Genomic DNA, 14,330 nt, shown 5'->3' with positions numbered 1-14,330 from the left:
TTACAAATTTACCTTTAAATATCAATACAATGATGTTTGTCTGGGTCTGTGGACAATCTGAATCCAGTTCTCAAAAGGTGGTACCACTCATTGAAATGTGTAAAATCGTACAAGGATGGTGTTATTGTGTAGATGGATCAAACCACACAAGACAAAAAGCCTCTTCCTTAGTGTTGTGGGTAAGTGCAGCCTTGTCTTAATGTCTCAGATGGAATTTTGATGTATGGGAAGAATTTGGGAAATTACTATTTTTCCTTATCTCTCTGGCTTACATCTGTTTTGGCACCATTGTTTTGTAGCAATTCTGGATGTAAAGGAAAAATTAGGAGTTTCTTGTGTGTAAGTTGACAAACTCTTCTTACCAGAGATGTCTCACACAGGATGCGGCTTCCTCGTACCAAGTTCCCTATTGTCATGTGAAAGTATGTGCTCCCACTGCTCCAATTGGAGATTTTATTGAAGGGGTAGACTGTTAAAATATCCTGTAAAGGGAAACAAACTGAAGTATAGACGAATCCTCAAATGAAAATAGGCTGTTATGTAAGAAAGCCTGTAGAGCCAGAACATTCTTATTCTTTCTCACTTTATTTACAGACACGGTGGATGAAGGTAGGTCTTGCAGCCGTACCAGTGGTATATTGTATTTTCACCAAGCAGGTGAGTTTTAATCACTCTAGTGAGACTTCCTTTGATTATATCTTGATCTTTGCCTTAGCACACGGCTGTTGTATTTACAATAATCTAAAACTCACTGGATATTCATAAACACTTTTGTCTGGACACTTGGTAAGACCAGGCTGTTTGGGTTATAGAGCTGGCAAACACTGTCATTCAACCTGGTCTTTTTGACAGCTTAGGTTTCCCGCACAGCATTTTTCTGAAGCAGGTTCCTTCTGGTCCATCCATCTGCCTGATCTTATCATTTTACTGAGGTCCATCATGATTACCACTTATTTTTCAGAGATGCTCTACACTGTTTCTTTTCCAGTGTAGAAACTGCAAAGAAGTGATTTGAGGTAATAACATTTCTTCAGTTTCACACAGAAAATTAATAGAAGGACTCTACCCTCTCCTACTGTTCAGGGAGAAGGTCCTGCTGCTGTCCCTAAATTAACACAGTCAATTAAATCCTTCCTTAGACAGTCTTGAGAAGCAACCGTTACCTTTGTCTTCTGATGTATCAGTGACACTCCTTGCTTGTTGATTGCAATCAACACAATCTCTGGGAAATTTGGCTCCGAAGTTTGCTATAAACAAAGGCAGCACAAAATAAACAGGAGATGAAAAGATTATTCATATTGGGTGCATAGTGACTGTTAACAGTGTCCAGTGCTTCTTGTTCTCTTTACCAAATAAACACTAAAACATAAAGCTCTTCAATATTTTGTAACTGTTGCTAAGGGTGGCTTTCTTGGCAATGTGTTGATGACTTGAGCAGCTGCTACATAAATGCAGAATTAGGTCCATTATTTCCTAATATGGTTGGTTGGTTGCCAGCCAGTTAAGAGCTTGGCGAGGAGAAATTGAAGGTAGCAAGTAGGAAATGATTCCTGGAGGTATCTGCTGTAGAATGAGAGGATTAGTACAGTTCTGTTCTGAGGGAAGAGGCCCCAGAGTTACAAGATTTGGCAGCATTTTGTAGTGGAGAATGATGACAGGACAGTGAAGTATCTATATATAACTAAAGGACCCCATCTACTACATAGCTGAGATATTGAGTATTACAACTGGAACAACAACATTGCCCATAAATTACAGGCATAAGGGATAAAAAACATCATTCCCCACTTCCAAGGAACTGAGTTTTCCTCAGTAGGTGACGGGAAGTCAGATTCATAATACATTCTCACACAGACATGGATTTATAGTCAGTCTGTATCCCCCAGTGCTCAGCTACTACCGAAGCCATTCATACAGACCTCTCAACCTACCTTAACCTCAAAGAAGGCTGATCCAAATGTTGGCCACCGGTGTATCATTTTCAAGAAGGCGATCTTGGCCTCATCCACAGTTTTTCCTTCATGTTTGCTATATGCTGCAGTAATGCTCTGTTTAGAAAATAGGACACAAAGCCTATTCACTTGGGGACAGGCAGGTTTTCTGTGTCCAGACCATCACCAAGATCAGGCTTGTGAAGAGTGAAAAGGAAAACAGCCTATGATGCCACGGGGCAAAGTGGAGCCAGAACCTGAGTTGAGTGAGGGAAGTCCAGGAGTCCAAGGAAATTGATTTCATGGCAAAGGGGCAATATGGAATGAAACAAAATTCAGAAAGACAGTGCTCAAACCCCACAGACGTGTCACCTTTTCTACTGAAATGTATGGTGAATTTTAGCTCTGTATTTGAAATAGTGTCCTTAGTCTTCCTGAGTGGACTAAGTGATAAGTACCTGCTGAAACTTTCTTGCCTTTTGGTGGAGAAAAGGGCCTTTGCTATGAGCAGCATGTACATGCTGCAAGGTGACTGATTTGCTGGCCAAACTGTGAAAAATTTAGAATACATCTTAATTTTGTTTTTCTCTATGAGGTTTTCAAATCCTGAGACCCATCGCTGATTTTCCTATCTCTAACTCTTCTGAAAAAGGATTAGTATCTCCAAGAAAGATGCACATCTCAAATCAGTCATGTAGACCTGTGAGTATCTTTCAGAGATTTGGTAGAGAGGATGCAAAATCTGGATTGTAAGAGGCAAACCAGCAACATCCAATAGTATCCTTCCATAGCACTTTCAAAGACTGTCAGATCAAAAATGTAGTGTGGCTTGATGTCTTTCTTCTTTCAGAAAGCTCTGTGGAAGCAGCACGATTAATGAAAGCTGATGTTCTTACCTTCCTCCACTCATCTGGTGACATTGCTCGGAGCAGGTTGTCTGGCACCAGCTCCTTGAGGATTTTGGGGATGGTTGCCAGCTGTGTGCGGTCACTGTTGAAGCGCACTTTGTAAATCAGCCCTGCCAGCTGGACAGCTTCATCCTTGGAACACTTGTGGTAGCCTCGGAGGTACTTTGGCAATTCCTGGAAAAGAGCAGCTATGAATCTGGACAGAATGGGCTGAAGCAAACACTGACTTACACATTCTAAATCTGTGAGGTCAGGATGTGAGTCTTGCCACAGTCTGAGGACATTCCAAGAACTTTCAACTCCTGGAGGTTCTCTGGATTATCTTTAAAGGTCCTTTCCAACCCAAACCATTCTATGATTCTTCATACAACTACAGAGCAAGATGAGCACCTCCAGGTAACAATTATATAAGGGAGCTGCACTCCTAACATAAGCAGTATAGCTAAAGTGTGAGCGCTGTGAGAAATAAATCTGCTCCTGAAGCTGAGCTGTGCCCTCCAGAGGCATTTCTCTGGAGGCTCTCTAGCGCAGGCTTTGGTGAGGGAGATGGTAATACCCAGCAGCTTACTTTCTCAGGCGTATTTCTTTGATCACATTGCCTGCTGTTATATTTATGCTTTAGGGAGCTGTTTACCTGGTGGTAATGAAAAATGGAATCAGCTTTCAGGTCCTTCCCAGGAGTGACATTCAGCCACAGCTTTCTCATGAAGTACACCTCGTAAGCCACAGACATAGCACTCCCTAAGGAAACAACAACTTGTTTGTATTCTTTGCATCACTGTGGGGTTCTGCAGTTTTTAAATGGCTTGTGAGTTTCTTCAGAAATGTAATTCTGGTTTTAATAGTAATCAACAAAATTACTAACAAAAAAGTGCAAAAGGCCATTTTTGATGACCAAGAAAGTGGTTATGGTCAGTTCCTGGACACTGATCATTCAGTGATCTAAGGTGCAGGCTCTTCAGAAATTGAGGAAGAAGTTGAGGGTGTCAGAAATATGTTTGGTTATTTCTTGGTGCTCATGACAGCTGTCTGTCGATATGCAGCACACCTGGATTCTGCTACCCAGGTACATTCCCTGATGGCTGCATTTACAGAAATGAATTGTGATTTAGTGCATCCCGTATCAGCTGTGGGGAGAAGAGGGAAGTTAGAAAGTCTTAGATGTGTAGATAGGGCTTCAGAAAGCTGAACCTCAGCTGTCCTGACATAAGCAAACGTCAGGACAAATGAACTTGAAATTTAAGTTGAGTTTTATGTAGCTTTTGAAATTATACATGGAGGTGAAGTGCGAAGAATTGCTGTCATTAATGTTATAGTGTTTTATTCTAACAAGTGTTCCCCTGGCAATACAAATTGTGATGTGGTATCACCAGGTAATAATCTAGACAACGATTTTCTAACAGCCCAAGCAACGGGAGTGACACTGTGTAAAGAACCCATTTACGTGTGTTGGCTGATCTGGCAATGCATGAGCCTTAGACTGTAAAGAGGATCGACCTCTAACTTGTGTGTACCCAGCTGTGTGTTTTAGATGCAACAGGTCAAAAAATCTCTGGTACCAATTTAAAATTTCTGGAGAGATACTCCCACAAAGATGTTCTGGTGTTTCTGATAGCCAGTGCTTGGCTGCATCAGGACACTGGATCTTACTACTGGTACAGGCTGTAACCATGTATGTAGAAGCAAAAATGATATAATAAGGCTCTGCCACACACTTCCCAAGATGGAGTAAAGCCTACTGGATAAATTTGCTGCTTCTCCAGTTCAACACAGCATCTCATGTAGCTTCTTGTCATGCTGGAATTCTCCTTACCGTCTTTCCCTGGTTTGTTCCTCCTGGTCCACTCTGTCACCTGTCTTAGTGAGTCGAAGAAGTAGTCTGCTTCGTTCTGACTGATCACCTGGAAGAGGGCAAGCAATGAAGGGGGGAAAGGAGGAATTAGCAGATCATATAAAATACTGCCTGAACCAACATATCCAAGTAGCAGTGTGAATTTTCTTTCCCTGTCTACAGTGAGAGAGCAAAATTATGGCAGGAAAGACAGAGGCAAGGGGAAGGAAGTAGAGAAATAGTTGGAAGGCTCTGATGATTTACATTTCATATGGGAATTTCTATTGCATCTTCTGTTGCTTTTTTCTTTCCAGCCTGCTTATTGAACTCAAGCTGAAGATACCCACCTTATCCTTAGCCATCTCCTCTTTGTAAAATGTTGGCACATACTGGGTTCCTCTTTTCAGGAACACAGCACATCAGAAATTCCCTGTTGCTTGGACTCAGTGCTGCTTTTGCCTTGATCAGAGATCCAGAGAGAAGGGGCCTCTCAGCAGGGCAGCCAGCCCATGCTTCAGCTCAGGCAAGACAAGCTTCAGAGGAACTGGTGCTGGTCCCCCATGGTTCTCCCTGATGCTAGTGGGTGCTGTACACGTGCAGCCCCATCCTGGGCAAAGCCTGAACGGAAAAGTACTGAATCCAGCAGTACGCAACCTGCAATTCGCTACCATCCCATCAGCTGCAAGAAAGCCCATGTCTTCTCTGCTTTTAGTACCACTTGTGTACCAGTAGACTGATAGAAAATCTGTGTCTCCATCCAGCCCCTTCAGGAGATTCAAAATAATTACCAGGTGCTAAAAGTTTGAGTCTAGGTTGTATCCCTTTAGTAAAACAGAAGCAGTAATAACCTGCTCTGTTGCTTGGCTTCATATATGGCTATTTATGTGGTCTGGTAAGTAAGAGAAGAGGAGGAATTTGGCTACCCTGCCATAGTTGAGAAGAGTTACCTTGTCTGCAATCTTCACAAAGAGGCTGAAACCTTCCCAGGAGCTCAGCTGCAATTTGGAAGCGATGTTCTGACACAGAGTCCGGATTTTTGTGTTTGTTCCCACATCAAATGTCTATGAAATAATGACTCTTGTTACACAGAGGAAAGGAAGAAATGAGAACACTCGATGTCTTGAAACGTGCTCCTGTGTGAACACATCATGGCTGGGAAAGTGGTCAAGGCTGGGAAAACAAGTAAGTTCTCACCTGTTCTGTTTCATTGGGGAAGCAAATCTTGTGTGAGATCTTAGTGTTGTTCTGTAAGATGGCCTCAACCTCCACAGGATGAGGTGCCCACTTCCTGGAGCCACTCCTGGAAAATGCCATCACCATCATAAGAGAGATCAGTGCTGGATGGTTAATCTTGGAGGAGCTGAACAACAGTATTCTGTCCAAACAACAGCCTCCATCCAAAATGCTAGTGCTGGGCAATGGGGCAGGCTCCATTGGACCTTCACCCCAATGCAAATTCAGTGTATTAACAGTAAGAAACTGAGGGTCTTATTAGCAGGCATATTCAAAGTCTGTTCTACTCTGCAAGGAGGTTGTGTGATTAAGGCACCTTCCTAGCCAGTACAATCAGCTCGTCTGTGTATTCAGCAATATTTTTCCTTATTGAAATGTGGAGATAGTGGCCACATTTTATTTAATTCTTGCATCAGCAAAAAGAAATGCATTCAGATACAAAATTAATTGCAGCTCAGAAGGCAAGTACCAGGAAAGCTTGGAGGGCCACTAGAAGCATTACATTTTATATAAGAGCTGGCATGTAATCACTGACTCAAGAGGCGCTTGAAAAGATGTTCTTGAAATTGTACCTCAGAGCGGAGCTGCCTTTTAAAGCAAAGGAACTGGCCCTGAAGTCTGAGTCATGCAGAAACCTTGATACAAGTGAGGACAAACCTAGCACATTTCCTTCTGGGACTGGTATTTTCCTGCCCCCAGTGGCACGGAGCAGGCTGTACATCGGATTTTGTACATCGTAGCTTATGGGCCAAACTCCCCTCTCGCACTGGGCCAGTCTCTGAGGAAAACGGCTGAGTTTGGCATCCAGCTTTAGCTGTGTGGATTTGAAAACTATTTTTTTCTCTTAAATAAAGTAGCTATTCTGTTTGGAGAAGGAAAACCTGACTGTAACCAAGTTGAACAGCATGTGCTTTGGTACTGTGCAAGATCTGCTTAACACCCATCAGGGTGCTCGCCGGTTTCCTGGCCAGGAGTTGGGATGAAGCTGTAAAGCTGTTTATGGAGGAGAAGGTACACCCAAGGGCTCAGCTGGCTTCTGCTCCACGTGTTGCAGGTCAGTCCTTTGAGCTGCCTGCTCCTCCTTTCCAAAGAGAGCAGGTTACTTACAGCAAGAAGTTGGACTAGATGATCCTTGTAGGTCTCTTTCAACTGAAATATAATATTCTATCCTGTTCTATTCTAAGCAAGTGCAGGTTTAATCTTAGGAAAAAAAATGCTTTTAGAAAACAACATTTGTCTTTGTTCCTCTTCTTCCCATCCCCCAGGCTCCAGATCTGGGGCACTTTAGCAGACAGAATTTTCCTTCCAAACAGCCCCTGCTGCTTTCCCCAATCTGTCAATCTGTCCCTCCCGCTCTAAAGAAGCTCTATAGCTCAATAGGTTTAGAGCATGAATAGCACATGATATAAGGGAAGCAGGAGATTTTTAGTCTTCTCCATAGGAAAAAATAAAAATGAATAGCATTCCTCGCCATGCATGTTTCAGGCACTTCAAAGGATAGTTCAATGTGCAGTGACATTTCCCCAGCAGTGCCAAAACATCCACGGCAAGGGGGAGAGCCGCCACGTTAGCATTCTCGTCCAGCCTGGCCCACGGGGCTCACACACCAAACGCAGGGCCCAGCTGAAGAGAAGGGGAAGGACGGAGGAGCTGGAAGGAGAAATCATTGAGCAGCTTCTTTACTGAAGAGCTCTGTGGCAGGCAGCATCAAAAGGGAGAAGGTTGGGGTTAAGCTTGATGCCAAAACACTGTGTTCTCAGAGTGTCACGATGGGTAATTCCAGTGCCTGGAGACATGTAGGGAAACCTTCCCCCTACGGTTTAATCAAGCCTTCCTGAAAACCAGGTAGGCCTTCCACTATCTCTGATCATGCCAGGTTCATTACACCAGCAAGTCACTCAGGAACTTGGGAAGCACTGCAGGTTGCAGGCCCTATTGCTTCAGCCTCACCAGGACAGGGGGAATGCCTGGAGGTCTGAGAAGTGCCCGGGTGTGAGTAGCCATGTAAGTCTCAGGGCTCTGATCATTTGGGAATTGATTGTGGTGACCATCTCTTCCCAGCATGGATCTGCTTTGCTTCACCATCAGAAAACCAGAAGAGCCCCATAAGCACTCTGCAAGTGCCAGTGACTTCAGTGGTGCCACCTCACTAGGAGGAAAACCTGGTGGTTTTAGCTGCACATGCGCAGCTCTGTGCTACTGAGATTCAACAAACTCAAGACTAATCGTCAGGCACATTTAAGGTGGGTAGGCAGATGCTGCCTCGCCAAAAGAAAGCAAGGTCAGGACCTCATCAGTGACAACTCAGCATTTCATTTCAAGCGACATGCCCTTAAGCATGTTTGAAATACTCAGTTCTGGGAGTCAAGTGATTATGTGTGATGCTGAACTTTTAAAAATGTTGCTTATTCTGGGAAGGGAAAAAGTGAAACTGTGACAAACAACCTAGCGGCTGAAAGTCCATGAGAGAATTTAAAATAATGATCATTTAAAAGAAAAGGATGTGGAGAGAGGAAGGAAAGTAAGAGTCTCAATATTCTAGTCCATGTGATTTTTTGACACCTGATTAATGATTTTTGAACACTTTGGGCTGGCTATATGCTGGATCATTTACCTCATCACTGTCTGAATCCTCCGACTGCACTCCAGGGCCAGTGTCTCTTTCTGACGAGTCTCCATGAACTTCTGGGCGTGTTTCAGCAGTGACTTGCTGGGTGGGAACAGGCCAGTGCACAGCCAAAGGAGCTGCCAGCCCTTGGTCACACTGTACCTGTGAGCACAAAGCAAACGGTTCTGCTACAGCCACATATAATTCTTGGCTTGACCACACACCAGTTACAGGGAAGAGAAATACGCTCCCATCATGGTACGTCATGCCATTCAGCAGAGAGCTGCAAACCGACAGAGCCTTCACACAGGATCTGGCAGCGTTTTCTGTGCAAAGTCCACAACCCGTATGTGAGGACAATGCTAAATCCTGGCTGATAAATATTCATGACAGTTGCAAATCTCATGAATAAATATAAGCACCGATTTAACAGTCATTTTGGCAGCAGTGACCCTGGTGCCATCTTCTTGGGAAGCCACTGTCAATTTGCTCTTTAAGCTCACATTTATTTGGATTGTGCTTTAGCAGCTGCTTGTATTCACCTGCCCTCTGCTCGCCAGCTTTGCTGGCACTTTGCTTGTAACTGACTTTCCTTACACGTGCTCCTGCTCTGAAAAATAAGCAAGAAGATGACATCGTGTAATTAGGTAGTTAGCATTCTTAAAAACTCCAGATCAAGTTTGCACATTTTTCAGACAGAAAGCCAGCTCCTCCAGTCTCTAGACCTGTGAAATCTGCCAGTCGAAGCTCTTCTACAGCCAGGTCATCAGTCTTGCTCAGTCTTTCTGCTTTCAAAGCCAGGAGCAGAATGCATTCCAGCTGTGTCCCAGGGATTGCTCTGAGACACTAAATGTTGTGAAGTGGTTCTGGTTGGGAAAGCCCCCAGCTCTGCTTCTGAATAGGCACCAGACTCTGCTGAATAAAGAGGTCCTGGCTTCTTTATTCACATTTACTTTTGTAATTTTGCAGATGAAGATACACTATTTTAATCCCATTTATACACTGTAGATCAGTGGTGTTTGTGTCTGTGTGGGAGCATGACATGGTCCACAGAGCGGCAGCCTGGGAAGGATGAAAGATTTGTTGCTCTGGCTGTTCTAATGAAAATATATGGAAATAGCCACCTTTCGAGCATTGTTTTTTCCACATCAGTGATCCCTCTCAAAACAGTGAATAATCCACTGCACTAAATTGGTAAGAGTACATCAGGCAGGGCACTGGCACCATGGTTACAGACTAGGCATTAAACAGCCTGTAAGATTTACTGCACACAAGGAAATTTACCATTTAATAGTTACACACATGGTAGAAGTTCCACTAAGTTTAGTATCTGTGGAACAGTAAGAAAGAAAATAGACAAACAGAAGTTCCTTCTCTAACTTATGCAGTGACACACTGCAGCTAGAAACAGACAAACCATTTTGTTAATAATTAGTCTGATTTTAAGCTGCTTTTTGCAATTCAGTTCCCTTCAAAGTAGGTTATCATTTTGTGGGTGGGGAAGCAAAACACCAGCCTGTGTAGCAACTTACATATGGGCTGGGGCCTGCGTAACCAATCTTTTCTGCAAGCCAGCTGTGTAACCTAATTAATAGAACTACTCCAAAGTATTCACTGGTGGTATAAGATCTAGTGTGAACTATGTGCTTATAAGAGGGAATTATGGTCATTGGGAAACACAAAATAAATGGAGGGCTGGCAGTGCAGTTGCTGAAAGCATTCAAGAACTCCATGCAGTGCTGTATTTTCTCCACAGGCTACCCTGGGAGTAAGAAAGCTTCAGAAACCCGGTCTGCCTCGTACGGTCCTGCACAGAGACGAGTACTGACTGCTCATGGGAGCAAAGCAGCAGTTCAAGGGAGACAAGTAACAGTTCTGCTCTGTGACCTGTCCCTGCCAGTCACTGCTCCTCAGTGCTCTGCTAAGGTGAGCCCCACAGCCCTGCCTAGAACAAGGCAGAAAGAAAGGGGTCACTCCAACACAGGGCCATCTTTCCCCTCCGCTCCCACCCTGCCACAGGTATAGCAGGGATCCCTGCTCACCACCTGTGCTTGAGCCCCCAGGCTCTGCACAAGCCAGGTGTTTGCACCCAGGTGAGTACCTGTTTCTGTTCTCAGTCAGTTGCTTCATAATCTGACAGTAGATTTCGTCGCGCAGGACCTCCTCCTGGATGGCTGCTACAAATATCTGGTCAGTGACTTCCACAGAGGAGTGTGCCTGTTTTGAGGGATAGTCCCCCATAAATTTCATGATGGGTGAATGCTCTGTTAAGGATGAAAGGAGGGCAATTTGGAAAGGTAAATGGGAAGTCTCACCTGGATCCTAACGTGTTAGTGACTCTGTTGATGCCTAAGTGACAAATACTGGAAGGAGGCTCTGGAACATATGCCCTGCCTGTCCCCTGGCCCCTTTCCCTATGCAGCAGTCACTGCTTGGCTGTGATTTGTGCTGTATTAGTTGTTTGCTCTGGGAATATGCAGTAAATCTCACTCACTCCTAAAGCCGTGTTCTCAGTTAAGTGAGCCATCGGGAGCCGTGGAGCACTGGGGGGCAATAAGAACCTTTTCTCTGTATTATCTGAACCTTTTCTCGGTATTATCTGAATGGAGGTGAGTTCAGCAGAGGGAGCTAGGACTTTCTTCCCCTCAGTGTTCTCAGATTCCAAAGAGAAGAATAAAAGGATATCAATGAAGGCCTGACAAGCCAAGTCCCGAAGATCAGGGTCTGTGCATGCTTTCTTTAGCAAGGGCTGTTTCAAGGGCTCCTTAGAGTGTGCCCACAGCTGGCTGCGCCCACGGGATTTCTGGAGAACAGCTTTGCTGATGGATTCCTTCTCAGGAGTCCTGAATGAAGACAAGTGCAAGCAATACAAAATTACTGGATCGGTATTGCTATGAACATAGGAGGTCATTACCACAAAGACTTATCCCTTGGCATGTTCTCTCCCAAGACAGTGATTGTGTATCTCCTTTGGTTATGCAGGTCAACAAGAACAGGAAAATGTAGTTTCTTGTACATCCAGAAGGGAGAAGGCTTGCAAAATGAAGAGAGGTTTTAGAAGGCTAATTTTTCCTTTACTGAGGCCTGCAATGTTGTATATCCTCGCTAGCTGGCAAGTGCTGAAGGGGTGAGAAGTAAAAATGCTGAAAATAAATAAGTCTACCCTTCCCTTTGCATTTCTGCAGACAAAAGATAAAAGTAGGCCATGTGCCAGCATCTCTGCATGTCCAAAGTCACGGTTACAGGGAACAAAGAGAAGAAACCCAGTCAGAAACAGGAGATGCCATTACATCCTAGGCTTTAAGGATCACTGAAGATCAACAAGAACTTTCCTAGGGCATGCACTACACAGAGAGCTTCACCTGAAGTGTTCATAGGAGAACTCCTCCAGGGTGTAAGGCTTCACTTTGAGATCCTCTTCATCAGGTTCGTCCATGGAGGAGTTCTGTGAAGCTGTCCTCCTCTGGTCTGGAGACATCATCAGCAAACTCTGGAACAACACAGCCACGTAGGGATGTCACATGGACACCAATCTCTGCATATATTGCCACATGTTACTTGACATTTACATGCAGATGGTGTATACTAAGCCTGAGTGCTCTGTGGTGCAGGAGACCTTCTGCCCCCTAAGCAGCATCTTTCAGAGACTCAAGAAAGACTTGGGAGTAGGAGATGCAAGGAAGTGATTTCCACAGATGCAGTAGTACTGGCCATCAAAATGTGTGTGATTATCCAAAGCACAACACTTGTTAAAAGTGGACTTGCTAACCACTCGTGTTTTTCCACAACATTTTCAGGTCTTTTCTTGTTGGCACAGCATCCAGTATGCTGAGTCTCCAAGGCTAAAGATAAAATTGTTAGCAGAGTTATAAAAGGGAAACCTGGTGTTGACACCCTCAAATACTATATTCTTTTAAAGCAACCTGCTGCAATTAGAACTTTTCTTGAAACCAGATGTGCAGTTACCAGTCAAGCCAAATGTGAATGCCAGCAAATTCAACTGCACAACCATTTCCATTAATTGCTACCAATTCCAGGCGCTGAAATCCCTAATGATAACGAACCATTATTTTGAAAGTCGTCGTTTTTGTGCAACTGCAGTCTTCTCCTTAAAGTCTGGCCTAGGTTTAGTTTTGTTTTCAGACAGGGCAGAATGAAATGCTTTGCTTTAAGGAGAGGTATAGAACTTGTCTGACTCTGGAGGAACAATTAACTTCCAGTTATAAATTTAATCATATTTAACACTGTTATTATCATTTATCTTCCAGTCTCTTCAAAGAGAGCGCTCAGCTTTTCTTACCAGCACTTGACTAGAGGGTTTTGTGAGAGAAGGGATGATGTAGATCTCTTCCAAAAATACATTCCCTGTTTTGCCTGTCCTTTCATTCTGGGCACAGATCCAGCCAGAGTTTCCATCCAGCCTTTTGTCTTCAGTGAAGATTAGCAAATCTCCCTTCTTGAAGGACAGGATGGCAGGGTCTTCTGGAAAACAGGATAAGGGAGTACTGTTCAGGCTTGACAGTCCAAGAAAACGCAAACAGATTGCAAGACGAGAAATATGGTTTGAAGGCTTGAATTCAATTAGCAGCAGAAAGTGATTTGTGTAAATACAGCTAATTATCCAGTAACTCTTCAGAGAAATCACTTGAATTTCCTCTGACAGCCTGATTTTGATCCACTGAGAGCAATGGCAGAACTCTGATTGAAATGGAGGCTGAATTTGTGTCTACAACTGTCAGCAATTCATGGAAAGAAACTCACGAGCTCTAAGTAGGTGAAGTTAATGTTTACATTCTAATCCCCTCTGGTCTGTTCCAGACAACTATATGCTACAGAAACTTCCAGTTTACCACCTCTGTGAAACTCTTCTGAAAGCATTTCCAGAGATCCCAGTTCCAGCTTTCTACTATAAGCAGGCTGAGTTTTTGGACACTGTAATATCTAAATAAAGTATTGCAAAGAAGTAGAAGGGAAAAGGAAGGGTAATTTGTATGCAAAGGTATCAAATCACATTCCCTTATGCTCTGTACTGCCATGCTGATCACTATGCATTCCTCCTGGAGCAAAGGAGCTCTTCCTGAAGTTCTCCCTCTTCTCTTTGAGCTCTTTCTAACAAGTGCTGTGGGTTCTCTCAAGATTCCTTCCCTACCCTGTAGTAAAGTTGTAAGACTTACCTTGGGATTTTTTCTCATGCATTGCCACAGCGAATCGTGATCTCTTCTTCAGCCCTTCCAGGAACATGACCACCAGTTCAGCAATGACAACACTGTTCACAGATGTCAGGACAAACTCCTCGGCACGAAGTGTGATGAGGGTGCAGCTCTGTCCAAATGACTTCACTGCCCTATGTATTATTGACTGGTTTGTTATCAGAACACCTGAAAAACTTACAGACCCGTCTGCAATCCCAGCCAAGGTACCTACACCTCCTTGCACGTAACTCCCACACAGTGAGTATTGGTAGTTCTCCATTTGCCTTCTCATGAGTTGGTAGGTGTGAAGGACTGAAGTGGTTCAAGTTCACTCTAGACTCTACCATGTTTTGCACAAAATTGCTTCATTATAGACAAAAGAATACCCTTCTTTTGGAGTAACTGGGCAACTAATTTAAACCTGTGACAGTCCTCCTAGAGGTATTTTTTTTATGTCTGTAACACCCTATTCTCTGAGTGATCTGATGCAAGGATGTGTGCCCTGAGCAAGCCAGTGGTTACCCTCTTTCCCTCAGTTATCCTGTTCCGGTCCATCACACCTGATTTATGAGTTCCCAGCATGCACAACAGACAATGGCTTAACTAGGTTAGTCACGGGGGCCATTC

The 14,330-nt window shown here is 43.9% G+C and overlaps 1 protein-coding gene across 1 annotated transcript in view; it reads right to left on the bottom strand.

Annotated features, from left to right (window-relative positions):
* Window positions 1–14,330, bottom strand: part of MYO7B (myosin VIIB) — a 48,374-nt gene that overhangs the window by 544 nt on the left and 33,500 nt on the right. The window contains exons 35-48 of the mRNA XM_065073126.1: window positions 13,686–13,855; window positions 12,812–12,993; window positions 11,874–12,001; window positions 11,197–11,354; window positions 10,613–10,766; window positions 8,518–8,673; window positions 5,865–5,970; window positions 5,618–5,731; window positions 4,653–4,740; window positions 3,474–3,580; window positions 2,828–3,013; window positions 1,932–2,048; window positions 1,164–1,247; window positions 363–482 (exon numbers count right to left, since the gene is read on the bottom strand). Coding sequence (XP_064929198.1) covers window positions 363–482; window positions 1,164–1,247; window positions 1,932–2,048; window positions 2,828–3,013; window positions 3,474–3,580; window positions 4,653–4,740; window positions 5,618–5,731; window positions 5,865–5,970; window positions 8,518–8,673; window positions 10,613–10,766; window positions 11,197–11,354; window positions 11,874–12,001; window positions 12,812–12,993; window positions 13,686–13,855 — 1,870 coding nt within the window. The remainder of the gene's footprint in view (window positions 1–362; window positions 483–1,163; window positions 1,248–1,931; window positions 2,049–2,827; window positions 3,014–3,473; window positions 3,581–4,652; window positions 4,741–5,617; window positions 5,732–5,864; window positions 5,971–8,517; window positions 8,674–10,612; window positions 10,767–11,196; window positions 11,355–11,873; window positions 12,002–12,811; window positions 12,994–13,685; window positions 13,856–14,330) is intronic.

The sequence above is a fragment of the Columba livia genome, chromosome 9 (assembly GCF_036013475.1).
Source record: "Columba livia isolate bColLiv1 breed racing homer chromosome 9, bColLiv1.pat.W.v2, whole genome shotgun sequence".
Lineage (NCBI taxonomy): Eukaryota > Metazoa > Chordata > Aves > Columbiformes > Columbidae > Columba > Columba livia.
The sequence above is the reverse complement of the archived record's forward strand: the minus strand, read 5'-3'. Positions and strand labels throughout refer to the sequence as shown.